Source organism: Neocloeon triangulifer, unplaced genomic scaffold, assembly GCF_031216515.1.
Source record: "Neocloeon triangulifer isolate White Clay Creek 2 clone unplaced genomic scaffold, ASM3121651v1 ptg000001l, whole genome shotgun sequence".
In the NCBI taxonomy this organism is placed as follows: Eukaryota; Metazoa; Arthropoda; class Insecta; order Ephemeroptera; family Baetidae; genus Neocloeon; species Neocloeon triangulifer.
In genome coordinates, this window is record NW_026775544.1 from 10,789,347 (window position 1) to 10,816,088 (window position 26,742).

The 26,742-nt window shown below is 40.1% G+C and overlaps 5 protein-coding genes across 8 annotated transcripts in view; 3 read left to right on the forward strand and 2 right to left on the reverse strand.

The window, feature by feature from the left end:
* Positions 1-1,249: 1,249 nt before the first annotated feature.
* LOC132195535 (run domain Beclin-1-interacting and cysteine-rich domain-containing protein) lies at positions 1,250-5,623 on the reverse strand. The gene is made up of 10 exons (XM_059617607.1): positions 5,312-5,623; positions 4,981-5,159; positions 4,602-4,785; positions 3,596-4,357; positions 3,173-3,346; positions 2,944-3,112; positions 2,676-2,881; positions 2,476-2,618; positions 1,733-2,252; positions 1,250-1,642 (listed from the first exon to the last, which is right to left on the reverse strand). The coding sequence occupies exons 1-10, from the start codon at positions 5,489-5,491 to the stop codon at positions 1,418-1,420; spliced, it is 2,742 nt and encodes a 913-aa protein (XP_059473590.1). The 5' UTR covers positions 5,492-5,623; the 3' UTR covers positions 1,250-1,417.
* LOC132195544 (NADH dehydrogenase [ubiquinone] flavoprotein 2, mitochondrial) lies at positions 5,540-7,324 on the forward strand. The gene is made up of 3 exons (XM_059617618.1): positions 5,540-5,698; positions 6,201-6,558; positions 6,885-7,324. Exons 2-3 carry the CDS (start codon positions 6,206-6,208, stop codon positions 7,261-7,263), a joined length of 732 nt encoding a protein of 243 aa, XP_059473601.1. The 5' UTR covers positions 5,540-5,698; positions 6,201-6,205; the 3' UTR covers positions 7,264-7,324.
* A 416-nt stretch (positions 7,325-7,740) lies between these two features.
* On the forward strand, positions 7,741-18,492 carry LOC132204221 (myosin-VIIa-like). Of its 2 annotated transcripts, XM_059632719.1 has the most exons (36): positions 7,741-7,881; positions 8,367-8,480; positions 8,537-8,683; positions 8,745-8,929; positions 8,984-9,105; positions 9,159-9,415; positions 9,554-9,719; positions 9,776-9,903; positions 9,962-10,149; positions 10,283-10,493; positions 10,550-10,803; positions 10,857-11,001; positions 11,107-11,262; positions 11,329-11,519; positions 11,585-11,759; positions 11,810-12,271; positions 12,430-12,636; positions 12,696-12,887; positions 12,941-13,143; positions 13,198-13,444; positions 13,500-13,673; positions 14,017-14,244; positions 14,517-14,693; positions 14,754-14,871; positions 14,930-15,050; positions 15,151-15,338; positions 15,396-15,580; positions 15,662-15,783; positions 16,162-16,426; positions 16,592-16,729; positions 16,856-17,038; positions 17,244-17,445; positions 17,503-17,631; positions 17,694-17,790; positions 17,847-17,944; positions 18,012-18,492. In XM_059632719.1, exons 1-36 carry the CDS (start codon positions 7,849-7,851, stop codon positions 18,380-18,382), a joined length of 6,579 nt encoding a protein of 2,192 aa, XP_059488702.1. In that variant the 5' UTR covers positions 7,741-7,848; the 3' UTR covers positions 18,383-18,492. The 2 variants fall into 2 exon arrangements, with proteins under 2 accessions (XP_059488702.1, XP_059488615.1); XM_059632632.1 differs by having other exon boundaries at positions 14,517-14,871.
* A 657-nt stretch (positions 18,493-19,149) lies between these two features.
* On the forward strand, positions 19,150-20,575 carry LOC132193955 (single-stranded DNA-binding protein, mitochondrial). The gene is made up of 4 exons (XM_059614954.1): positions 19,150-19,282; positions 19,351-19,450; positions 19,503-19,625; positions 19,705-20,575. Exons 1-4 carry the CDS (start codon positions 19,265-19,267, stop codon positions 19,923-19,925), a joined length of 462 nt encoding a protein of 153 aa, XP_059470937.1. The 5' UTR covers positions 19,150-19,264; the 3' UTR covers positions 19,926-20,575.
* A 2,770-nt stretch (positions 20,576-23,345) lies between these two features.
* Positions 23,346-26,742, reverse strand: part of LOC132195798 (ets DNA-binding protein pokkuri) — a 37,963-nt gene continuing 34,566 nt past the window's right edge. For all 3 annotated transcript variants that reach the window (XM_059618027.1, XM_059618011.1, XM_059618019.1), the window contains exons 3-5: positions 25,666-26,256; positions 25,060-25,309; positions 23,346-24,917 (exon numbers count right to left, since the gene is read on the reverse strand). In XM_059618027.1, coding sequence (XP_059474010.1) covers positions 24,653-24,917; positions 25,060-25,309; positions 25,666-26,256 — 1,106 coding nt within the window. In that variant the 3' untranslated portion in view covers positions 23,346-24,652. The remainder of the gene's footprint in view (positions 24,918-25,059; positions 25,310-25,665; positions 26,257-26,742) is intronic.

Genomic DNA, 26,742 nt, shown 5'->3' on the forward strand with positions numbered 1-26,742 from the left:
TCTTTTGCTCAAGTCTGGTGGCGATTTCCTCGAAACAAGAAAAATTTGTGTGTGACGAATGGGTTGTTGCGCTTCGCCGTTTCGCTTTTTCACGCGAAAATCGTTTATTTGTTCTCGTCGCGCGCGCGTTCAAGAAGAATTGCCAGCCATTAATCCACGACACCTTCATTTCCATGGCGGGGCCTCGCGCGTCTCATCCCCAAAAATGGCAAGCACTCGTCGTGAGAAAAGAGGCACACGCGGCGAGAAAAAGAATAAGCGCAGCCATCAAGCAAACAAGCACTTTGCTTAATTTAAAACAACTGCGCTGCCGCCGCATGTCAGCTAAATATTTCATCTGCAACTTTGTTGAAAACAACGATAAATACAAAAAACAGAACCGCCATAAGCAGGTCTGCCTGCTTCTTGCAAACACAGCAAAATAATGCAGCAATAAAGTAAAAATGTGTTTCAATTAGTTTTTCCTCTTTAATAAAACGATTCGGTTGAAACTAATCCCCGGTTATTAAATTGTAACGCAACAAATGAAATATTCAAATGCAAAATAATGCGTGAAAAGGCCTGCGCAGGCCAATATCACGGCGCGCGCAAAGATAATCCCCGCAGGGCCTAATGAAATGAATTGGGGCGCTAATGCCTCTGGTAATGGGAATTTACAATTCAAATGCACCAGGGTCAGCTGGATAACATTATGATTGACTGACTGAACGCCTCCCTCACATGCTAATTGTGAGAGAGGCAAATTCGATTTCGCCTCAGCTAAATCAAGCGGACCCGACAATGGACCCATTCAACCCGCGCACCACCTTTAACCATTCCAAATTCCCATTGTTTCTTGGCCACAAAACACAAGTGCTCATTTTAAGTTAAAAGTAGACAGACTCTGCTTTCATTTTTTTGATTAAATTCTTCAATTTTGATTTGAATGCTTAATTAGACTGAAATATAGCGAAAAAAGCAGAAAAGGCCACATATTTTTAAAATTCTGTCGACTAAAATGCGATTAAATAATTTTGGTGAAAATTTTACACAAGCGAAGAAAAATTTCATTAAAATTTACGCAGTGACCCCCAATTTTCTGGTTATCAAAATGATCCTCATGGGCTATTACAAACTTAAGTTTTAGTTCATGATTTTTTTTTGAGGTGGTTCTATTCTTTAAAATCAAAGTTCTTTCAAAATTTATAATTAATTTTCTACTGCCTAAAATTCCCAAGAAATTTCTGGTAACTTTAACTCAAACCAAAATGTTTATATTATTTCTTTATTTTTATTAATTTATTTAGGTTTATATTTTCAATTGAGGATCAATTAAATAGTTTCACACAGCAACTATCATAAAACTAGACACAATGGAATGGGTAAATGTGAAGACATTAAAAAATAAATGGTAATTAAATATTTTTGGAATGGGCTGCTACGCTTCTAATAATTTTTGTTGCTCGCGTTCTCTTATTCGGAAACACCGAGGACAGTCTTGGGGCGAAGCTGCGCTGGTGGGCGGGCTGTGTCTGTTGTGCCAACACTTGGCGTGCAAACAGCAGCCGCAGTGTCTGCACCTGACCACCTTGGCCACGTCCCACGGATACAAAATCTCACTATTCCTGCAAATTTCACAGATGAAGCCTCTCGCCGGACACAACTGCAATTTAAAAAATTAATCCATTTGATTGAGATTTGACTATGTAAAAATTGAATCAAATGAAATTCAAATTTTTATGGTTCAAATTACCGAGCAATTTGCGACATGCTCCTGGCACAGATTGACCAAGTGCTGCAGTCGGGTCACAAGTTCTCCGGTCTTGACTTGGCAAAGGTCCACCATGGAGTACAGATCAGGGTCTTTGGGCAGGTGACTAGGCTCCCTGGAGAGTTTTGTCCGCTCGATGGAGGCGAACCGGCAGTGTGAAATGAAACTGGAGAGCTCGGCCAGCTGCACCCGCACCAGTTTGCACTTGGCCAGCTGCCGGAACTTGCGGAACAAGTTCGGATTCAAGTCTTCCAGTCTGAAGAGGGCGTCATTCTGCATTTGGTCGAGCAGCCGATAGGAAAACGCAGAGACAGGGAACCTGGAGAAGTCCCACTTGGTGATTATGCGTCCTGGGATCATGGCCAGCTGGTTGCCGTGACACCCTGTGCAGAAGAAGCGGCCCAAATATTCGCAGTAGCGCATTTTGTTCGCGTACTGCGGCTCCACTTTCATGCCGCAACCGGCACACATGTAATTCTGCTTGCCCAGAAGAATCTTTTTGCTGAAATCAATTCAGTAAAAAATTAAATTATGCTGAATATGTCAGTTTAAAACTATTAATGAATAGAAAAAAACGATTATAACTATTGAATTAAATTAATGCTCCGCAGTGGATTCCAATTTAAGAGAAAAGAATTTGTAAAAAATCCACTTTTCTGATTTCTCAAATTAATTACAAATCCACATTTTCCTTTTCTCACTATTAAATTATTACAAATCCTTACTTTGGAGAGGGGTGTGGAGTGAAAATGATCTGAGCTCTTGGCGGTGCCCACTGAAAATTTCCTCTCAGTTGTGTCGCCCGAGTCATGTCCTCGTCTTCAGCATCGTCAGGACTGACGGGCCAACTCGAGGGCAGAGGCAGCAGCTAGATTTGAATTAAAATAAGAAAACTGAAGTGATTTTTTCCTTTCTAAAATCCAACCTTTTGAGGCACTTCTTTTTCCGAAACCAGCCACTGCAGTTCCGATTCGTTGGGAATGACTTTTCCTTTGAACTGACTCAGCAACGCAAACGCCACTCCTTCGGCTGTGCTTTTGTGCGACTGGACACTTTCCTCCAGGATACAGTTGGGCTGCCTCGACGCCAGTTCCGATTCAGAGTAGAGGGAAGCAAGCGACATTGATAGACCTGTACAAAAAGAAATAAAAAACTTGACTTTTCCTGAAAATATTAATTTTTTGTTTCATTACCAGACACTCCGACTCTTGCCAGATTGTCACAAGGCGCTCCTGGCTGATCAGAATCAATCAAGTGGTCTTGAGAATTATCTTCTTCGCTGTCGGAGGAGGGAGAGGATGGCGGAGTGACACTCGACTGATCAGTGTTCGGCGTGTCTGTGCGTCCATCACTAGTCAAGGGCTAAGTAAGAGTTTATAAAAATTACATTAAAAGAGAAGGTTTTGCACAGTAAAATCTCACATTGGTATTTAGTTGCTTCCTGGCTCTGGTGACCCTTCTTGTGCGCGAGATAAGTCTCTTTTCTCTCAATTCCTTTTCCCTGCGGCGGGCTCGTATTTTTTCCTGCAGCCTGGCAATTTCCACGTCGTCCTCTTCCTCACTATTCAAGGTGTCATCAGTGATTGACTCCTTCCTCTGTGAATGCAGTTAAAATTTCAAATGTAAATTTTAAGATGAAAATAAAAATATCATTGCCAATTTTGGGTTAGAGAAATTTTCATTAATTTTAGTCGCATAGATTGAAGGGAAAAAAAGACAACAAAAAATATTTCTTGATTGTTTTTTAATTAGTTTTAAAGATTGATCAAAGATATTCTACGATTTATCCATGCAAATTATAATATAATAAAAAAATAGCTTTGATGTGCTTTCACAGTAACTTACAAGTTTCCTTTTGGCATTTTTCTCATTTCTCTCGCACTTGGCTCTTTCTATGGCAGCAATCATCGCCTCCGAAACACTGAAGTGCGCGTTTTCCCTGCCAAGTTCTTCCGCAGGGTCTGAAAACTTCCCTGCCGAGGCCAAAAAGCCGGTCACATCCGACGGCTTCCGGTCCATCGAACCAAAGGCCGTCACCACAAACGGAGACATGAACTGCGGGGACATGGACAAGGAGCTGCCGGGCGTTGCCAATTTCGAAGGTGACAGAGAACCCTCCTCTGCAGAATTGGCAGGGGGCGAAATTGGGATTTCTTGACTGAGGGCCTCGGTGCAGGGTTCGACGAGGACGTCCACGCTGGCCGTCTTTTCCACAGACTTGGGCGTGTCCTCCTGGATTGTGGTGCTCAAACTGAGGTTTGTGGGTCTCCTGAGAGTCTCCTTCCTCGGACTAGAGTGCCGCCGTTCCTTGGCCTGGCACACGAGTTTCAACTCCTGCAGCGCGGCCTCGACGTTGAATTTCTTTTTCCGATTGACGTCTGACGTCGTCGAACTTCGGTCTCGGGTTTTTGGTTTGGGCGTGTTGAAGAGACTCGGCTCGCTGCTCCATTGCCGCTCGAGGGTCAGCTTGGTTGTGGGCAGCAACTTGAGGTGCGGCAGCGTGGTTGACCTCCGGGTCAGTCTCATGAAGGGGCGCACGTTGTCAGGGAAAGACGAGCAACGCCGGTGCGATCGGACAAACTGTTTTGTGCTCAGTTGACTCAGGTACTAAAAAAAAAAATCAAAATTTTAGTATGTATTTTTTAAATATTAACTAAATTGAAGAGTAAAAATGAATATCAAATTAGTAAAAATATTATAATTTCATAAGAATGAGAACCTAAATCCTAGCTTACAAAAATTTTTATTTCTTATTTATTTAAAATTTTAAATCTGTTCCAAAATTAAATTTTATTTCAGGCAAATGTTCACCGAATCCAAAGTTCATTCTGATTTTAAAATTTAAATTTACCAGTCTGGGGTCCAAATCATTCAACAGGGACGGCTGTCCTTGCTCAACAGCCCTGAGACAAATCAGGGCGGCCTCTGAATGCTTCGGTCTGCGCAAATAAGCAAAAGGTTCGTAGCAAGATTCCAAGTGACTCCGGTCTGAGAGCAGCCAAGACAACTTGGCTGACAAACTGTGTGACTCCAAGCTGCGTACATACAATATAAAAATAAGCAGGTCAATAAATTGCACAATCTATAATTTAATACAATATAAAAATAGAAACAAAGCGCAAGACTCACTGTGTGCTCGAATCACATGCACTGGAGATAAAAAATAAAATAAATAAAAAAAGCATTGATATTGCGAAAATTGTAGACAAAAATTAGGGCAAAATTTATACCTTTTGAAAAGCCACTCCGAGTACTGCTCGTTTCTGCGTGATTCATTTTTTGATGAATCGTCGTCAGCACAGGAAGTCATTGCAGTTTTTAGCAGGGACGGCCGGAAAGGTGGTGAGGAGGCCAGCGACGGCTGCAGCCACTGCAGAGCTTCGACGAAGGCCCACGGGTCTGGAATGCCCTGTGAACGTCACAAGAAGTGTCAGGTTTCCTTTTGCCAGAGCGTTCAATTGGAAAGCGCAGATCACGTTTCCTTTTTCTTTTAGCATAATAAAAATTTCATAATTCATCCCCACTCTCTCTAGCTTTGCAATCAAAATAAGAATTGAATACATGCGGGTCGTGAATCCTGAGGCCGTGCTGCAGGATCTTGAGCACGGCCGAGTGCAACCGCTGCAGGCCGCCGTAAACACTCCACACGTTGGTTGAGTGACCCGCGAGGAGGCCCTCGGCGGTGCCCTTCAGGGTCTGCAGAAGCTGCCGACACGCCTCGTCCTGCTCGTCGGCGCTCATTTTCGGCGCTCTCGTCCGTTCACATCGGACTCTATAAATTTCGGCCGCAGAATGCGGGGACGAGAAGTGTCAAAGCCAATATTTGGTCAGCAGTCAGCAGACGGACCGACACCGACACGACCGTGCGTCATTTTTTGGCGAAACAGCTGCTGCAGAAGGGGGCGTGGCCACTGACCGCACAGCCGACGAAAACACCTCACATTTCAGGTGAATTTTCGGCAAATTTAGGCTTTTTCCTTAATTTCAAAGGCATTTTTGCCATCCTTAATGAACCGTAGATTGAATTATGCATAAGTTCTACCAAAATGACTTGAAATTTCTTTGCAATTCAGTTTTTTCTTACAGAGGTCCGTACTTTTCTGTAAACTATGGCTGTTGAGACTGAACCCAATAAATTTTCTTTTGATAGCTTGAATTTAATTCAATTATCTTCTTGGCTGCAACTTTTATGAATTAAATTCACTATTTATATCTAAATCGGGTAGAAAAACTTCCAGCATTCCTTTAACTTTGCTTTTTTTAGCAAACATAAAACTTATTTTGTTTTTAGTTATATCTTCATTATTTATTACATAACTTTCTTTCAATTTCCCTCGCGCAAAAACTTTTAGATTTTTATATTTTTTTTATATTTTATAATAATATATATAGGAACTTTAATATCGATGATGATTTTTTTAATTAACTTGAATAATATTTCAATTTTCAGCTAAAATGTTGACGAATTTGGGACGTACCTTGAGCCAGGGTGTCTGGCGCGGCGCCAGGGCCATCCAGACCTCGGCAGTGCAGAGGTCAGACAGCCTTTTCGTGCATCGAGACTCTCCTGAGGACAACCCTGACATTCCCTTTGAGTTCAACGCGGAAAACAAGAAGAGGGCAGAGGCCATCATGGCCATTTACCCTGAGGGTCACACCAGGGGCGCCATGATCCCCTTGCTCGACCTGGCCCAGAGGCAAAACGGAGGCTGGCTGCCCATTTCGGGCATGCACCACGTGGCCGAGTTGCTGAAACTGCCCCGCATGAGGGTCTACGAGGTCGCCACCTTCTACACCATGTTCATTAGGTAAATTTTTTTTATAAAATAATAATTTTTTAAAGAATTAAATTAATTTTTACATGAATTATCATATGCAAAATTTTTTTTGTTATTTTAAAGGAATATTATTAATTTTAAACTTATTCAATTAAATTTGCTAAATTAAATACAGTTTCTCAATTGAGATCCCAACTTAAAGTTGAAAAAAATCCAATAAAATTAATGCCGTAAATTTTCTACTCTTTCAATAATTTAATCTGATTTTAAATTAGATCAACCTTTGGATGTAATTTTAAGAAAAAACTGCATTTTTAATAAAAAATTTACCAAATTTTTTTCTTTTAAATTATTAGGAAGCCCATTGGCAAATACCACGTCCAGGTGTGCACAACCACTCCATGCTGGCTGCGAAACTCGACCGAGATTCTCGATTGCATCAAGAGCAAGCTGAACATCGAAGTGGGCGAAACCACCCCGGACAAGATGTTCAGCCTTTCGGAGGTCGAATGCCTCGGCGCTTGCGTGAACGCCCCCATGATCCAGGTCAACGACAACTACTATGAGGATCTCACAGTCAAGGACACCGAGGAGATCCTGGAAAAACTCAAAAAGGGCGAGCAGCCCAAGCCGGGGCCCAGGAACGGCAGATTCGCAGCCGAGCCTTTGGGAAACCTGACCTCCCTCAAGGAGGAGCCCAAAGGCCCAGGATTTGGCGTCCAAGCTGGTCTTTAGGAAATTGTTGCTAGTTGTTTGAATGTAAATAAATAAATTTAAAAAAAACTAAATGTAAAAAAAATAGAAGAGTTTAATTTGCATCTCAAAGCAAGCAAATTTGCAAAAGTTTATATTCTGAAATAAAAATGAATTATTAATTTATTTCTGGATTCGAGTTAAATTAAAAAGTATAAATTTTAAAATTTCTACAAAAATCGTTTCTGAAATTAAATGAAGGAAAATTAATTAAAAAAATCAACTAATTTATCCGTAGAGAATGGCTGCTGTTATAAATTCCTCCCATACTGTTTTTAATCTCTCATTATTAACAGAAGTGAATTTTGAAGTTAATCTTTATTGGACTAATTCGTCAACCTGCGCGAGTCTCTCATGCTAATTGTAAGCACTTATTGGGAAAGCTTACGTCAGCCTACTCGCACAGTTATCCACATTATTGAGATTAGGCCAGGAATATGAAAACTGATAAGCAGCTTGAGCTGATAAAAGGTGGACCGTCGAGTTCCCATTTAGTGCGTTTGGCACGATTGGTTGCAGCCACATTTTGATCCTCACCACCGGGCATCAAAAAGGAAAAGGGTCAACATGGCTGTGCCCAAGAGCACGGTGGACCTACAGGTATTCATAATGATTCTCTTATTTCAAACAAAAGATTTTAATTTTTTTATGTGCAGTAATATAAATATATAGCTGTGCAGAGTAATTTGGTGACTCATCTGAATTGCGTTATCTTAATCTTAATTTCTTGGATCTATATATGAGATTTAGAAACCTAATTCTTTCATTCTCAAGCTGGACGAAATTAAATTTTGGAAAATTTTGCATTTAAATTTGCAATAATTGCGGCTTTCTCTGTTGTACGTCTTTCACTACTTATCGTAATTTCAATCAAGTCTACCAATCTTAAAATATCAGTGACAGCCGCACCAGCCGAGAGGAGATATCATTCTTTTAGAGTGACGCGGCACATGTACTTTTCCCCAACTCATTAAACGCTTCCTTTTATCGCTGCGCATTGTTTTGTAGCCAATTCATTATCTAGTTTTTCCCCCCATGGAACAAGGCAATTGAGAATTGATGAGGCGAACAAACAAAATTTTCAGGGGGAGTGGGTTTGGATCAAACCTGCAACACCTGGCGAGTTTGAAGTGCCAATTGGTGCCAGAATCGTCTCCAACGACAAAAACAAATTAACAATCAAAGATGACGAAGAAAAAGTAAAGATCTCATTTTATATTTAAAAACATTAACAAATTGTTAATGAAATAAATAGACTAGAACCGTGTCTGTGGACGCAATCGTCAAAACCATGCATCAGACCTCCGTCCAGGGCGTGGAGGACATGATTTCTTTGGGCGATCTGCACGAACCAGGCATCTTGAGGAACCTCCAAATGCGCTACAAAGACAATTTGATTTACGTAATCTATAGATTTTATTTGGGGAAATTTTCGAGTTTTCACATTTTGAATTTTTATTCAGACGTACACCGGCTCCATCCTGGTGGCCATCAACCCATACAAAGTTCTGCCCATTTACACTCAAAATCAGATCAAACAATACCGCGGCAAGAAGATTGGTCAAGAGCCGCCGCACATTTTCGCCGTCGGCGACAACAGCTTCAGTAATATGCAGCGCTACAAGCAGAACCAGTGCATCGTTATTAGGTATACATTTTAATTAAAAAGAAAAAATTATTAAATTTAATTAATAAAATTTAGTGGTGAGAGTGGCGCCGGAAAAACGGAGAGCACAAAACTGATTTTGCAATTCTTGGCCGCCATCAGTGGCAGACACTCGTGGATCGAGCAGCAAATTTTGGAAGCAAATCCCATTTTGGAAGGTGAAGATTTTTACTTAATTTTTTTACTCCCCTAAAAAATAAGCAAATTTCAGCATTTGGAAACGCGAAAACGATCAGGAATGACAACTCTTCGCGATTTGGAAAGTTCATCGACATACATTTCAACAAGGAGGGGGTCATCGAGGGGGCCAAAATTGAGCAGTATCTACTTGAAAAGTCACGAATCGTGGCCCAGAGCACCGACGAAAGAAACTACCACATTTTCTACTGCATGCTGGCCGGATTGAGCGCAGACGATAGAAAGAAACTCGAGCTGCAAGACGCTTCCCATTACAAATACTTAACTGGGGTATATATATATATTTTTTTAATTCCATAGACACAAAAGCATGTCATATTTTAATTTATTTAATTGATTTATCTTTCAAAATTCTATCATGGCTTGAATATAAAATTCACGTTAACTTTGATATTTTATTCGCAAAAGGGTGGAAGCATCACTTGCGAGGGCAGAAACGACGCAGCCGAGTTCGCGCAGATCAGGTCAGCGATGAAAGTGCTCATGTTCACCGACCAGGAAATCTGGGACATAATGAAACTGCTCGCCGCCCTTTTGCACATCGGCAACATTCGATACAAAGCATCCGTGATAAGTGAGCGCTTTTTCTCTCTAAAAAATAAAAATATCCTCCAAAACTCTTGTAATTAGATAACTTGGACGCCACCGAAATACCTGACGAGACAAACATCAAAAGGGTCTCCAATTTGCTCGGAGTGTCTCCGAAATCACTTGTCGAGGCGCTCACGACCAAGAGCATATTCGCGCACGGAGAAACGGTATAACTTTGATCAAATTAAAATAAATCATGAAAATGTAAAATTTTGGGCCTAAAAGGTTGTTTCGAGTCTTTCCAAGGAGCAGTCGATGGACGTGAGGGACGCGTTTGTCAAGGGCATCTACGGCCAGCTCTTCATTCTGATCGTCGACAAAATCAACAACGCCATTTACAAGCCGCAAATCGCCTCGGGCCAGAAAATTGGAGTCCTTGACATTTTCGGCTTCGAGAACTTTAACATCAACAGGTGTGACAAAAAATGAAAAAGAAAACGCCTGCAAATCAGGTGGTTTATGCAACTTGCTCAACCTACGTGTCGAGCGGGGTGCATAAAGTTTCAATTTCAGGCAATTTTAAAATAATATTTTTTTTAAATTTAGTTTCGAGCAGTTCTGCATAAACTACGCAAACGAGAGCCTGCAGCAATTTTTCGTGCAGCACATTTTCAAACTGGAGCAAGAGGCGTACTCGGCAGAGGGCATCAGTTGGAAGCACCTCGAGTTTCAGGACAACCAGCACATTTTGGACATGATCGCGATGAAGCCAATGTCCATCATGAGCCTCATCGACGAGGAGAGCAAATTCCCAAAGGTTTCAGTGTTTTGAATATTTATAACAAAAAATTAATAGTTTTTCAAATAAATCAGGGCACGGACCAGACGTTGCTGAACAAAGTTCACTCAAACCACCAAACGAGCAGGTGCTACCTGAAGCCAAAGTCGGACCTGAACACGTCCTTTGGCCTGGAGCACTTTGCGGGGGTGGTTTTCTATGACACCAGGGGCTTCCTCGAGAAGAACAGGGACACCTTCAGCACGGACCTGCGTCAACTGGTGCACATCAGCACCAATCGCTTTTTGGCGCAGCTCTTCGACGACAATAAACTGCCAAACAACAGCAGGTAAAAGATTAAAAATTAAGTTTAAGGAAAAACTGTTTCACATTAATGTGCAGGGGCAGCATTCCGGACACGACGAAGCGGCAGCAAACGCTGTCGGCGCAGTTCAAGCGGTCGCTGGACGCGTTGATGCGCACCCTGTACAGCTGCCAGCCGTTCTTTGTGCGCTGCATCAAACCCAACGAGTACAAGAAACCGCAGGTCAGTGTCGATGATTTTTTTTTCGGGAATGCTTTTAGCGGGGTCCGCGCAGATAAGATTCGCCGGCTAATGGGCCTCCTAATTGATGAATAAATTAATTTTAAGATGTTCGACCGCGCCCTGTGCTGCCGCCAATTGCGTTACTCTGGCATGATGGAGACGATCCGCATTCGCAAGGCGGGATACCCTATCAGACACGCGTTCAAAGATTTCGTCGAGCGATACCGCATTCTCGTCCCTGGCATTCAGCACTCGGCCAAGGTAGTAGTAGCTCGATGATGATAAGCGTTTCTTCAATTAACGTCAATTAAAACCGAATTTTAAAAGGCCGACTGGAAGCATCTGTCGAACAAAATCTGCGGCGCCATTCTGGGCAGGTCCGACTACCAATTGGGGCACTCGAAGGTTTTCTTGAAGGACGCCCAGGATTTGCAGCTGGAGCAGGAAAGGGGTGTCGTCCTCGCAGCCAGAATTTTGATTCTGCAACGCTGCATCAAGGGCTGGATCCAAAGACGCAGGTATGACGTTATATAAAATTAATTAATAAAAAAAAAAAACGATTAAATTTCAAATTTAATTTCAGGTACCAGAGATTGAGGGCTGCCACTGTAAAGATTCAAACGGCGTGGAGAGGCTACTTGCCGAGGAAGCGTTATCTGGAAGAGAGAAATGGTTGGCGACGTCTGCAGGCTTGCATAACCTCCAGGCGACTGACGCACAAGTTCACCCGAACTAGAGAAAAAACCATTCGACTACAAGTAAAATTCGGTTAAAATTAATTATTTCGAATAAGAGTAATTTTTAATAGGCTCGTTGTCGCGGATACTTGGTGAGGAAAACGCTGGCCCGTCGCGAGAAGGCGATCGTCAAAGTGCAGGCGCACGTGCGGCGCATCATCGCCCAGAAGCAGGTGTTCCGGATGCGGTACCGCGAGCAGCGAATGCAGGAGATCCGGCGGCTGCGGAAGGAGGAGGAGGCGCGCTTCAAGAAGGACAAGATGGAGAAGTACAAGGAGGAGGCCGAGAAGAACTACAAGATCCGCGTGCAGGAGCTCGAGAAGGAGATGCAGGCGCAGGAGTTGGACGCCAAGTGGCGCGCCGAGAGGAACAACCGGCGCATCACCGAGGCGCTGCGGAAACGCGAGGCGCCCATCGACCACTCGCAGTACGTCAGCGACATTTTTGGCTTCTTGGAGAAGACGCCGAGCGAGGCGTCCTCCTCCTCACTGCCCAGCCCCACGTCCGAAGTGCAGAGAACCACGGTTTACGGAGTGAGCATTTCAAATTAAAAATTACTTTTTCTATATTGGCGAAAGAAAAATCTGAATTTCTTAGAAAATTATCCCAAAAAGCCCCCAAACAAAACAAATATAAAATTATTAATTAAAAAATAAAATTTTAAATTATCTAAAATAAAAACAATTATCAGGGACTTGGTGCCGAGTCAGCTAAGAAAGCGCCCCCGTCAGAAATTATCGACGCGATGGGTAAGAGCAAAATGGAGAAGGACGACCTCGAAGAGTACAGTTTCCAGAAGTTCGCCTCCACCTACTTCCAGGGCATGGTCAATCATCAGTACTCGAGAAAGGCCATCAAACCCTCTTTGCTCAAATTGCCAACAGCTGCAGATGAACTTGTACATTTTTAAAAATTATATTTTTTTACTTTAAAATATTAAAACATTGTCAATGAAAGGCCGCCCAAGCTTTGTGGATCACAATTCTGCGTTTCTGCGGAGACCTGCCCGAGCCGCGTTTCGTGAACAGCGACAGAGACAACAGCTCCGTCATGCAAAGGGTCCAAGCGACCTTGGGAAGGTCGTTCACGCAGACCTCGCAGTTCAACGACCTGATGAACTCCAACAAAGAAACGATCGCACCAAATTCGGTATTAAAATTGTTTTTTAATTTATTTCGGTTTAAAATTTTTTATTAAAAAAGGCTTTGCCACGGTCTGTGAGAGGAAAACTGGTGTCTCTGACGTTGAGGAGGAAGAACAAGCTGCCCGAAGAAATGCGACAGGGCATTTTGAGCGAGGAGTTGGCCAAGGAGAGCTACCAAAACTGGCTCAACTCACGGCCAACCACAAACTTGGAGAAGTTGCACTTCATCATCGGCCACGGAATTTTACGATCGCAATTGAGGCAAATTAAAATTGAATCTTATCAATTTATTTAATTAATTTAAGGTCAAAATAGGGATGAGATTTACAGTCAGATTTGCAAGCAGCTGACCAACAACCCTTCCAAGTCGTCACACGCCAGGGGTTGGATTTTGCTGTCTCTGTGCGTGGGTTGCTTCGCCCCGTCGGACAACTTCAACAAATACCTGAAGGCGTTCATCAGACAGGGACCGCCTGGCTACGCACCCTATTGCGAGGGAAGACTGCAGAGGACGATGACAAACGGAACCAGGACGCAGCCACCCAGTTGGCTCGAGCTCCAAGTACAATTTTTTTACTTAATCAGAGTTAGGGTTTATTAAAATTAATTCCAAAAAGGCCACCAAGTCGAAGGAGCCGATTATTCTGACGGTGACTTTCATGGACGGTTCGCAAATAACTCTGCGGACGGACTCGGCCACGACGGCCAGCGAACTGGTCGACAGCGTCGCCAACAAAATCGGGCTCAAGGACCGATTTGGCTTTTCACTCTTCATCGCCCTCTTTGATAAGGTAAATTAATATAATAAAAACTGAAACAATTCAAAATTCAGTTTTAATGAAAGAGAATATTTTTAAAATTTAATAAAAAGTTTATTATTAATAGAAATAATAATAAATATTTTTGTTTCAAATATTATTTAATTTTATTTTCAAACTTTTTTATATTGAAATATAATTTAATTATTATATTAAAAATTACTTTTTAACATTTTTATAAATAATTTCTAAATTTTTCTTAGAGTCCTTTCTTAAAAAAAAAAAATATTTTTTAATAAATTATTTTTAGTCTATTTTTTTTCTAAAATAATATTTTTATAAATAATAATATCAAATATTCTGGAATTTATTTTAGGTATCTTCCCTTGGAAGTGGAGGTGACCACGTGATGGACGCGGTGTCCCAGTGCGAGCAGTATGCAAAGGAACAGGGTGCACAAGAGAGAAATGCGCCCTGGCGCCTCTTCTTCAGGAAGGAAATTTTCGCGCCCTGGCACGACCCGTCCTTTGACCCTGTCGCCACCAACCTGATCTACCAGCAGGTCGTTCGGGGCATCAAGTACGGAGAGTACCGCTGCGATAAGGTACATGAAAATAAGTTACAAAGAAAAAAATAATCCAAATAAAGTTAATTAATTAAATTTTCTATTTAAAAAGAAGATAAATTAGAAAAAATAAAATTCCGCAAATTGCCTTTCTAAATAGTAAAAAACTCATTACATTAACTAAGCTTGTGATTTAAATTGAAAAAATTTTGTTAATGATACTATTTTTATGGGTTCAATTTTAAACCATAATTTACATTGAATAAAAATAAACCAGCGCATTTTAATTTTCATTTCAAAACTTTTTCCAGGAGGAGGACATTGCTATGCTGGCCGCTCAGCAGTACTTCATCGACCACGGCGCCAACCTGAATCCGACCATTTTGGCAGGATCGTTGCCCATTTACCTGCCAGACTCGCACCTTGTGGGACCAAAAGAGAAGGTCTTGGACAAGTGGTCCACAAACGTGACGCAGGCGTTCAAAAAGGTTTTTTGTCCTGATTTTTATTTTCTTATAAATGTTTTTCATGTAATTTTTATAAATCAGAGTTACTATGTAAAAGAAAACGTGTCAAAGGGCAAGGTCAAGGAGGACATCGTGACCTACGCGAGGCTCAAGTGGCCGCTTCTTTTCTCCAGGTTCTTTGAAGTCTTCAAAGTTTCTGGTATTTATTTAAAACATAATTTAATTTCATTGAAATTTGTATGATTTTTATAATTCAGGCGCTACTCTGGCCAAAAATGACGTCATCATCGCTGTCAACTGGACTGGTCTGTACGTGGTTGATGACCAAGAGCAAGTCCTGTTAGAATTATCCTTCCCTGAGATCACAGACATAATAACGTGAGAAATTTTGCAATATTTAAAATAACATAAAAATTAGTTTCTTTTTTTATTTATTTAATTACAATTCACAATATTTAATTTAAAATTTTGATTGCAGTAAACCAGCAACAATGAAAAATGGTCAACCAGTGTCACCGCAAATTGAGATGCACACCGCCCAGGGTCAAACCTTGACGTTCAACGCGCCCAACTCTGAGGACCTGAAGGACTTGTTGTTCTTCCTGATCGGCGAGCTCAGGAAGCTCTCCAGGTTCGCGGTCGCTCTGCAGGACTACACAGCAAAGGGTTAACATTTACAACCAATCGAAAAAATGTATATTTGAACTTTTAAATAATCGGCAGAAAACAATCTGCTGACGTACGTGAAGGGCGACCTGATTTACCTGGAGGGCGAAACGACCGGCGAGGTGATGATGAAGAGCGCCTGGGGCGTGGGACGGAACAGAAGGACCAACCAGCGAGGGGACGTCGCCAGTCACAACGTCTACATTTTGCCCACCTTGAGAGAACCTCCAACCGACGTTATTGTAAGAATCATTTGACTTTGCATTTGCAATAAAAAGATTTGGAAGTTAAAAAATTTAATAAATTTCTGAAACTAAATCTAGGCCCTCTTCCTGCAAGACGGCGCCCTGAAGGGTCGCCAGCTGCAGATGATGAACGCAGCCGATGGTACGGTGAACAGGGTCAAACCACACACCCTTATGAACTATGCTGCTGAGCATTTCCGGTATTTATTAATATAATTTTTTAATTATTTTTCATAAAAAAGGAAAAACTGCTTCATTTTCAAACTGCTTTTTTCCGTTGTTTCTATTCTTTGATTATTTATTTATTAAGGCACTTTAATAAAGATTCTCCTATTGTGAAACATAAAATTAAACTTTTCCAGCAAGAAGTAAAAATGTAATTAGTATGGTTTAAGAAAAAAAAATCCAAAATTGATCTTCCTTTTTAAATATAGGTTTTATTTTAATATATATTATTTTAACTTATTTTTAATATTCATTTAACCCCAAATTTTTCTTTTTATGTATTTTGTTTGTATTTCATACAGATTTTTAAAGGAAATATCTTTGTAATAAAGCTTAAAATTGAATCTGTCCAGAATGTTCTCGCGGCAGTCGCTCAGCAAGGGTCAAACGCTGACCTCGGCCAGGGGCAAGAACGTGAGCAACGACGAGCTGTGGCGGCACTCGCGCGAGCCCCTGAAGCAGCCGCTGCTCAAGAAACTGGTCAACAAGGACGAGTTGGCTGCGGAGGCGTGCTTCATGTCCGCGGCCATCCTCAAGTACATGGGCGACCTGCCCTCCAGGAGACCCAGAAACAGCTCTGAGCTCACCGACAGCATCTTCGACGGACCCCTTAACCACGTAATTTTAATTATAACATTTAAAAATAAAACTTTATTTTTTTGAGCTGCTCAAAAAAATCAATTCTTTAATTTCAAGTTGGAATTTTTTTAACAAAATGAAATAACTGATTTTATAGTTTCAGTTTTAAAACTTTACCTTAAATTTAACTTTTATTATTTTTAGGATTTGCTGAGGGATGAGGTTTATTGCCAAATCATGAAGCAGTTGACGGGAAATACGAGCGAGTTCAGCACTGAAAGAGGATGGGAACTGATGTGGCTCGCGTCTGGACTCTTCGCCTGCAGCACTGGTCTGCTGAAGGTAAGAATTTTTGTAATTAGATTTGACTAAAATTGTTAATTAATTTATATAACCTTCAATTAAGGACATATTACTCTAATTGCTTTTTATTTTTTGATTAAAATCAAATTGATTGAAAATTTATAGGAGCTGACCATGTTCCTGAGAACAAGGAAGCACCCCCTGGCCCAAGATTCCCTGCAAAGGCTGCAGAAGACCCTGAACAACGGCCAGAGAAAGTATCCCCCGCACCCTGTAGAGGTTGAGGCTATTCAGCACAAGACCACGCAGATCTTCCACAAGGTCTACTTCCCAGACGACACTGACGAGGTATACAATTTTTCTCATTGTAAAAATTTCATATCATAATTCAACTTTTATTTATAATTATTGTAAAAAATAATTAAAGCCTAATTTAATGCCGAATTGCCTGTTGTCTTTACAATTTTGCATTATTCATTTTAACAAAAATTATAATGTTATATATACATTTTTTCAATTTTGTGTTTTTATTTGATTAAATTTCCTTTCGAAGGCGTTTGAGGTTGATTCTTCTACAAGGGCGCGCGACTTGTGTGGCTCGATTGCCAAACGGCTCAATTTGGTTTCGGCCGACGGCTTCAGCCTTTTCGTGAAAATCGCAGACAAAGTCATCAGCGTGCCCGACACCGACTTCTTCTTTGACTTTGTGCGTTACCTGACAGACTGGATGAAGCGGACGAGACCGACTCGAGACGGTAATTCAAAAAGATTTTAAAGTTTCTTTTTAACAAATATAATTTTTACATTTCAAGGAGTGGCTCCGAACTTCCTCTACCAGATCATCTTCATGCGCAAACTGTGGACCAACGTGTTCCCAGGAAAGGACAAAAACGCCGACCAAATCTTCCACTATCACCAGGAAGTGGTCAAACTCCTCAGAGGTTTGAAAAAATTTATTTACAAATTAATATTATTTTTTAAATCAATTGTTGTTAATTTTTAGGCTACCACAAATGCGGAAAGGACGAGGCCGTTCAACTGGCTGCCTTGATTTATCGCGTCAACAACGGAGTCAATAAAAACGAGTTGGCAAATATTGGGTGCGTTTAATGGATCATTTTTTTTTATTATTATTTAATAAAAAAATAAAAATCAGGCAAAACTTGAAAGACTACGTTCCGAGCGACATGATTCGCCTCCAGAGCAGCTCAGAGTGGAAAAAGGCAATCACTTCTGCCTTCAACAAAAGCTCCGGTATTTAAAAAGAAAAATTAAATAAACATTTTGAAATTTTCAGTAAAATTTTTTTTTTTTTTGAAAGGTTTGAGCAAAGAGGACGCAAAAACTGCCGTGCTGAAAATTCTGTACCAGTGGCCCACTTTTGGCTCTGCCTTCTTCGAAGTCAAGCAGACCTCCGAGCCAGGCTATCCGGAAATCATCATCGTCGCCATCAACAAGAACGGCATCAGCCTGATCAATCCTCAAAACAAGGAAATTCTGATCACGCACTCGTTCAACAAAATTTCCAACTGGTCCTCGGGCAACACGTACTTCCACGTGACCATCGGCAATCTGGTCAGGAGCAGCAAACTTTTGTGCGAAACCCCGCTCGGCTATAAGATGGACGATTTGCTGACCTCGTACATCGCGTCGCTCGTCAACACCATCGAGCAGAGGAGCCGAAACTACTAATTTATTTTCCTTAATTTGCTTTGTTCACTTTTTTAATGACGGTGTATTTAACCGAAGAGATCGGATAGAGTTGAAATGGAAATAAAGATTTTAACTTAACCTAGTAGCAATTATTGTTGAATAAAAGATTTTATTCATTCATTCATTACACTTAATATTATAATAAAAAATATTCAAATCATTTATTCCTGCTGGTGCTTTAAATTTATTGAACCAGAAGAACTATACCATGCATATTTTTGTGAGAGCAGGCAGTAATATATCTTGATTTTAAATTTTGAAAATATTTAAGTCCCAAGATGTCACTTTAAGGTGTTAATATGCTTTATAAGTGTGCTTCAGAAACTTCATTGAAAAATAAAAAATAAAACCTATTAATATTAAATGAAATTTAAAATTTATCAAATTTATTATCTTTTCCCTCTGACAAAATTTTTTATTAGATTATTAAAATAAAATTTAATTACAATCGACTTTCCAACTTTGTTTTTGTGTCTGAATCAGTCTGCTTTTAATCAGTTCATGAGTAAAAGTTAAAAAAAAACAATAATTTTGAAAATTTGTTTTTCAGTCTCTGTAAAATAACAATGTTTAATAAATAATAACTCTTTTATTAAACGCGTTTGCGTACAAAAGGTACCACATGCATTGCTGGAGCAGCACTACGAAAAGAACATTCACACAAATAAATTATTGCAAGTTCCCGCTCCTTATTCCCGCGGCACTCGACGCAACTAAAAAGTGGGCGTAACTCTTGTTGACTTTGCCGCTCGATTCACACCAATTCACACGTGTGTCGTGTCGCCGCCGCAGTGAAAAGACGCTCAAATTTTCGATTTTAACATTCCTTTTCGTCTCTTTCATTTAACTTTTACGTTCAAAATGTTAGGTCTCGCTCAGGTAAACGAATGATTTTTGAAAACTGCTCAATTTTCCATTGACTCGCGTTAAATTTTATCCATATTCAGCTTGCCAAGGCACGTTCGTCCCTTCTGAAGCAATTTGTCCAGCCCGCTCGCTTGCTGGCCACTGAGACAGACATCCAGCAGCCTGTGTTGAATGAGAAAAGTGAGCATCAGTGATAATTTTATCAATAAATTTTCCTATGCGTGAATTCCAGCCATCAACCAGGTGACTCTTCTCGGCCGAGTCGGAAGCGATCCGCAAAAGAGAGGCAACGAAGAGCACCCTGTTGTCATCTTCAGCCTCGCCACTCACTTAAATTACAAACAGGCCTCGTCAGGTATGCTCTATATTTATTATAAAATCCAGCCGCTTTCTTTTTGTGTATTTTCTAAATTATGTATAAAATTAAATTTCAGGTCTCAATGTTCAAAAGCCCGAGTGGCATCGCATTTGCTGCTTCAAGCCCAATCTGCGTGACTATGCCTACCAGTATGTGAAAAAGGGGCAGCGAGTCCACATCACTGGCCGTCTCACCTACGGAGAAATCACAGACTCGGAAGGAGTCTCTCGCACCACCACTGCCATCATTGCTGAGGACCTCATCTTCCTTGGCTCGGGAAATAACAATAGGCAGTAAATCTCCGTAGTGATTCAAATGGATCAAGCAACAGTTCCTGAAAACTACTTTTCACTCTCTGGAAGAGTTATTTTTTTTACCATGAGATTAGTTCCGAGCATTTTGATCTGTCAATTATTTAGTTCAAAACAACACACTCGTTGCAGCTTGTAAAGCATCACACAAAAGCCCTTTGATTGTTGTATCACTTTGTGATCAAGACGAAGCGCTGCCATGCTGGTATTTTATATCAAAATAAGTTTTTCAAAATGACATCTCATCACATTTGATTCATTCAGTTGCATTTTTTATTTATCTCTAGTGTTATGACAAATATAATAAAAAAATGTCTGTAGTTTTAGTTCTGCTTAGTGACTCGTGTAGAAGAACAATTCGGTCTTGTTAAGTACTTAAAAGGCATTAAAGAAGCTATTTCGTATAAAAACCGTTTGTACTTTTTAATAAAATTTATGATATATTTCCATTTCGGGTATATTAAATGAGACAAGCAGTTGAAATCTTTGCAATTTTATGTCTGTTTTTAATTTTGAAACTGCAAGGAACACAGTGAGGAATAATACTCATTTTAATTTTATGCAACTTCTCTGCAAGATTCTCAACATAAAAAGTCAAATGATCATTTTGTTTAAACCAAGCCATGAGATCTTTAATCATTTAACGAATTAAAATTCTTGCTTTGTTCACGAAATATACAATATGTTTTGAAAATTAAACATTTTTCCGTTTTTTTTTTAAATTTGAACGGCCACGATATTTAATGACGGGTAGCTGCCTCTCTAAAATGAAATTAATCAATAATAACTAGGTGTTCAATCTATTTTATAGTGAATTGATAAGTTGGTTATCCAGAGAAGAAATTTTTAATTTGAGCAATAACACGTCTGACGATTTTGTTTTGTTGATTGGCCAGCTTAAGAAAATCCTTGTATAAATATACCCAATCAACCCAATGCCCCCAAGAGGCAAGGGGGCTCGTCGTTTGTGGGTTTATGCCGAAAACGAAATCAAAACATAATTAAAATAGTCATACAAAGCAAGCGAAATGATGAGGAGAATCACGCATCGAGTTTGATTGCAAGTGTCTGGGCGAAAAAGCGCCATGTAGACCTCCTCTTCAATAAAGCAGCGTGCGCGCCAACGTCCACCAACCGCAACGCAGACCGATTTTTTCTACAAGAACCATAAAAATAAATTTTGATAAATGCACACTTCTTATTAAATTATATTGTGTTCCTCATTTTAGTAATGACATAAGAGAAAAATAAGTATAATTAAATAATATGTTAAAAGCATCTCCTCAATTGTATTGTATCAGGATAAACTACACATTCCTAGTTAATTCATCTTTTAAGTAAAAGCTTCAGTTAAGGGAGAATAACGAATTACATTAAATCTCTTCACTCTCTAGAATATTTATAGCAATCCTTAGTTCAACGTTGCTTTGGTTGTTGAAATGTTGAAGATTTGAATTTTTACTCCACTTCAACTTGAAATAATATAGGAAGTGCTATAAATTTTTTAAAAGTGCACAAATATAGTTTTGGGCGATTTCTTCCACTCCTACCACGGCAGGCATATCTTCAGGGACTGCAGCCATCTCCTGCTCGTGGGAAATCTCTTCTTGGTCTTGGGATATTTTCTTCCACTCCGACCACGGCAGGCAGATTCCCAGGGAACGTAGCCCTCTCCTGCTCGTGGGACATATGTTGGTCATTTCCATGAATATCAACCATTTCGACCATTGCGTTTTGGGTGTAGTTTTCCATCTAGTCAGGATCAAAAAACATGACTAAATCTGCCGATCTTCTGTTAGTTCAGTCTCGAGACTAATATCCTCGATTTCACTCCCCAGCGAGCCCTCATGAACAGCCATGGGAATCTGCCGATCTTCTGTAAATTGTTCAGTCTCGAGACTATCCTCAATTTCACTCTCCAGCGAGCCGTCATGAACGGGCCCTGGGAATCTGCTGTTCTTCTGTTTGTTCCATGATATTGAATCTCCTGCACCAAAGAAGTTATTGAATGAAAAAAATAAGCATAATATGAGTTCTCGATTGAGAATTTTTGTGCGTCGATTCTCTCCTGCAGCGGATAATCCATGCACAGGAACTTTTACTTGAGAGTATTTTAAAGAATTCTTGCTTGGAGAACCTTTAAAAGAATTCTTGCTGAGAAATTTTCAAGCAAAAAATCTTGCAAAGATTCTGAAGCAACAGTCCCTGACGTACAACCGCAGGTGAAAATCGGCGCATGAAAATTCTCACTCGCGAATCATTTTTCCATTTTTTCAAGTAATTAGACTCAGAGAATACTTACATGTCAACCCTCTGCCGGAAATGTCGGTTGAAGTGCTGAAAAGAATTCAAATTTTCTATTGTTGGAATAACAAAAATTGTTAACGCGCTTTCTAGCTAGAATATAATATTGTAATTGTTGTGTTACAGTTTTAATACAGTTAACAAATCTTCCAACAATGACAAGCAACATCAATGTTTATTTTTTAAATTCTCTTGCTTTACTTTCCTGAGCCTTCATGCAAATTCATGTCTTAGGCAAGTTAAATGAAAATAAAAAATAATAAAAACAGCCAGGATGTACAACCGGCCGACCAAAATAAAAATAAAATACAACACCACCCGTGGCCTAGAGAAAATACTTCCGCTCCTTTTAACACGGCTGCAGATGATAATCAACATCATAAAAATTTTAAAATAAAAATATTTTGTCTTTGCTACTTTACTTTTCTGGTTGGAAAAACACGAAAGGAAAATAAATCCAAATCCAATAATGGATTATATCCCTCTGCAGTTAGCTCTTTAAAACCTTGATTAAAATAGGCAGGAAATCCAAGACCTGAACATTTCACATCTCTAGCTCGGTCAGTCACAACTCCGAAAACCGGTAGAAAAAAAATTAGGTATATGCTTGTAGAAATCCAACTGCTGCTCTTGAAAATCATTAAGTTTTAAATATAAATTTGTCATTGAGTTTCTGTACCTTTAGCTTTAGTATGGAAAACTCAAAGGAGGTTTGAAGTCAAATGTTCAGGATTTTCCACCACACTCAGCTCCGCTAGTATCACGCGTATTTTTTTCTTTCCAAATAAAATTAAATTTTAGGTCTCACTGATCAAAAGCTACAATGGCGTGATAATAACTGCCACTTCAAAACCAGTCTTCGTGACTACACCTACCAATATTCTTAAGAAAGGGGAAGCAAAATCACACTCTATCTTTTTTAATTAGAAACAAAAAATACCCCAAGTTTTAGTTCTGCTAAGTGACTCATGTAGACATTACAGTTATTTAAAATATTTGAAAAACCTGTGAAAAACTAAATATATTTTTTGAAAACAGTTTATCCTTTTTAGTCAAATTTATGATACTTTGTTTCTCTTTCGGGTTGAAATGAGACAAGCAATTGACCTCTTTGCAATTTAATGTCCGTTTTTAATTTTGAAACTGCATGAAACACAGTACAGCTACAGTAATAGTACTCATTTCATTTTGTGTACACTTTAATTTCTCTCCAAAATACAAAATTCACAACATGCAAAGTTAAATGATCTTTTTGTTTAAACCAAGCCATGAGATCTTTAAACATCTAACAAATTTAACTCCTCGCTTCATTCAGGAAATATAATTAGGCATTTTCCTTTCTTTTTCAAATTTGAACAGCAACAATCGTAAATGACAGGTAGCAGCTGCCTTCCTAAAAAGCAATTAATCAACAAAATAATTAGGTGCTCAATCTATGTAGTGAATTGAAAAGTTGGTTATCCAGAGAAAAAAATAGGAAATTTGAGCAAAAACACGTCTGACGATTTTGTTTTGTTATACACGGAGTAAAAATATAATTATGGTGATCGAGTGTTTTCATGTGTTAGCATGCAATCGTTAAGACAAGACCCTCACACCGTCAAAATGATCTATACAACCAATAACAAATTCTGAGGAAATGAGAAATTGAAAGGGAACATTAACAACTAATTAAGATTAAGCATTATCTCTTAACTCACCTCTTTATTAAAAGCACTGCAGTTTTAAATATATCTCAATATATAATCTATTTTCTGTGTGTACTTTTCTCTCTCTCTCTCTCTCTCTCAATAATCCTCTTTCTTCTTTTTCACTTTAAATATATACACATCATCATCAGGTTTTCTCTCTAATAGTATATTTTTCACAAAGATTTACAGTTGGATTTAGCAATTGGATCTGATCACAGGGAAGACCTCGCAAGTTTTAGTGGCAAAACAAAACATTTTTGCTTCTTCGTACAAAATAACCACTTGTTTAATGTGGCATTGCCACTGAAATTTCGCGCAGCCTCGGTCTAGCCAGGGCTGCTTTTCTGACATCGTCAGTCGATCGGAGGAGGACTTTCTCCTTTCAAGAAAGAAAATACATTTTCATTTAAAATACACATCGTAGAATATAAAATCAGCTGGTGTCCAGTTTTTATATATGTACATAAAACAGAACTCTTGAATCAGTTGAATCGGTTTCGAGAAAAAAAAATCAGTTGACAGGCCAGCCACTCTCAAATAAAACCTGTCCTCTACAAATGGCACGAGAGACGTCCTAGCTATATAAAGTTGGCTTTAAATCGTATCACAACAAGTGCTTCTCAGTTGTTTTGTGATTGCAAATTGTCAATTGGTTGATTGCCAGTGTAATGAATTAATCATCAAATTTTCCAAATGTGGGAATGTCTCGTTGGGCTTGTTAGTCGGACGACTCGGACTTGATGGCGTCGTCTTGTGGCTTGCCCCACCGCAGCTCGAGCAGGTCCGACGGAGGACACCGGCTGCTCAGGTCAGTGGGTCCTTCCATACTCAGGTCGGTGGGCATGTCGCTGTAGTCTGCGGCCTCCATTTTGACCGCAGAGGAGCGGCCGGGCGGCGAGGAGGGCTGCTGCGAGGCGGCCACCTGTTGTCTCAGCAGCGAGATGTTTTTGATGTTCTTCAGCTCGCTGGGGTTGCGCAGGAACCTATAAAAAGGAAATTGTTTTAAAATTGGTCCTTAATTCTCCAAACAAAATTGTTCTAGATTGGAAATAAAAATTGACCCATAATTTTTCTTTACTTTTATAATTAAATTTTGTTTAGATTTCAATTCAAAGGTGCACTCACTGGTAGCAGTGGCGCTCGCCCTGGACCTTGCGCAGGATGTTGACGCGGTAATAGTAGCGCAGAGCTCTGGACATCTTGTCGTAGTTCATGGATAGGTGGTTCTTCTGGATGCCCCACAACTTGGCCAGACCAGCGGGGTCCACAATCTTGAAGACGCCGGTGTCGCGGCTCTTCCAGGCAATGTAACTTGTGTACCTCTGAGCAGGGTCGTTCAGCAGTTGCTGCAGGAAGTCCCACAGAAGTCTACCATCTGTAAAGTAAATTACTTTTAAGAAAAAATTCTTCAACAATAATATGTTTTTCAATTATTTCATTTGGTTTGGCTTTTCAAATGTATGAAATTGCAGTACCAGTTATTTCAAACCTAGAATGCCTTCAGAATAGTTTATTTCTTGAGATTTTTAATAAAAATTTATTTAAAACTGATCTACAGGAAGTTATTGAAATATATGTTTAATGAGTAAAAACCTGTGTAATTTTAACATCAGAACATAAACCTGTGAATTTATACAACATTTATTTTGGCAAATTTAAACTAGAAATCTTAAAAATCTGGCCTACAAATTATTATTTATTTCTATGAAATGGAAAAATTTGAATAATTACTTGTGTTGGGCTCAGGCGTGGGGGAAGCGTCACTGGGGAAGAACTCCCTGGCGCCTCTGAAGCCCGGGCTGAGTCCGGGGCTGAAGGGCAGTGTGGGTGTGGTGGGGGACAGCGTGGACTCCTTGGGGGAGAGCGGGGGTGGGACGGAGACGGCCGGGGGTCTTCTGCTGTCGGGGGAGCGCCTGGGGCTGGAGCTCTCACGGTACGTCTCCTCTTCGGACTCGTTGTCTGAGTTTCTGTAGAGGAAGTGCGTGGCGGCGGCCGTTTGCTGCTCGGCGGCGGCCGTGTGGTGCTGTGGCGAGCCCTGCTGGCTGTCGGTGGAGGGCGCCGGGCTCAGGGTGACCGAGTTGCCGGCCTGCGCCAGGTGGCCCTGCAGCGAGTGCAGGTCCAGTTGCCACGGGCCGTACGCCAGCCGGGCCGTCGGCGTCACCGGACTTGAGGGCAGCGCCCGCACGGCGGCGGCGCACGCGGCCGCCACAGCCTGGTTCTGCGCCTCTTTGCTCAGCATGTGCAGCACGTTGTGCAGGACGTCGCCGGCGCCAGGCGCACGTTCATTCAGGTCTGTTTTCGTGAGGAGGCACAACGCCTTGCCTGAAATCAACAACATTTAATTAAATTATATTCATGTTCAAACACAAATATTAGAGTTTTTCAATTATTAGTCCATGTATTAATTTCTAATTAAGTAATTAGCATTTTTAATGAAATGTGACCATCATTTTCTTCTTGCTAATTGCCAACAACAAAGATTTAAAAAATATTAAAAATCCCCCTTTTTTAAATTCCAACAATACCATCAAAAATTTCATAATTCCAAAGACTAAATCCACTAAATCAGTTGCATTTTCAAGTGCATATCTTTTCATTACAACAATTCTAAAGAAAATATATGAAGTTTGCAATTGCACTATTTTTTTATTCATCATTATCTTCCAATTTAAAAACTGCATAATTTTTTTATACTTTTTCATGAATCAAAAGTCAATTAAAAAACTATTGGTGTCCAAATTCGAACACAATTTGATAACTTAAAACAAGACTTCTAATGCAAATTTCCGAGTAAAGAATCAGATAACC

Bases quoted from the DNA above. Each gene is read 5' to 3' on its own strand.
- LOC132195535 (XM_059617607.1), bottom strand. From the start codon at position 5,491: ATGAGCGCCGACGAGCAGGACGAGGCGTGTCGGCAGCTTCTGCAGACC. The intron at 2,619-2,675 runs GTTGGATTTTAG...ATTCAAATCTAG, and splicing joins AAAAAGAAGTGCCTCAAAAG to CTGCTGCCTCTGCCCTCGAG. The intron at 1,643-1,732 runs GTAATTTGAACC...TTTAAATTGCAG, and splicing joins AGCATGTCGCAAATTGCTCG to TTGTGTCCGGCGAGAGGCTT.
- LOC132195544 (XM_059617618.1), top strand. From the start codon at position 6,206: ATGTTGACGAATTTGGGACGTACCTTGAGCCAGGGTGTCTGGCGCGGC. The intron at 6,559-6,884 runs GTAAATTTTTTT...TTAAATTATTAG, and splicing joins TTCTACACCATGTTCATTAG to GAAGCCCATTGGCAAATACC.
- LOC132204221 (XM_059632632.1), top strand. From the start codon at position 7,849: ATGGCTGTGCCCAAGAGCACGGTGGACCTACAG. The intron at 9,720-9,775 runs GTGAGCGCTTTT...TCTTGTAATTAG, and splicing joins ATACAAAGCATCCGTGATAA to ATAACTTGGACGCCACCGAA. The intron at 10,150-10,282 runs GTGTGACAAAAA...TTTTAAATTTAG, and splicing joins GAGAACTTTAACATCAACAG to TTTCGAGCAGTTCTGCATAA.
- LOC132193955 (XM_059614954.1), top strand. The intron at 19,451-19,502 runs GTGAGCATCAGT...CGTGAATTCCAG, and splicing joins GCCTGTGTTGAATGAGAAAA to CCATCAACCAGGTGACTCTT. The intron at 19,626-19,704 runs GTATGCTCTATA...ATTAAATTTCAG, and splicing joins TTACAAACAGGCCTCGTCAG to GTCTCAATGTTCAAAAGCCC.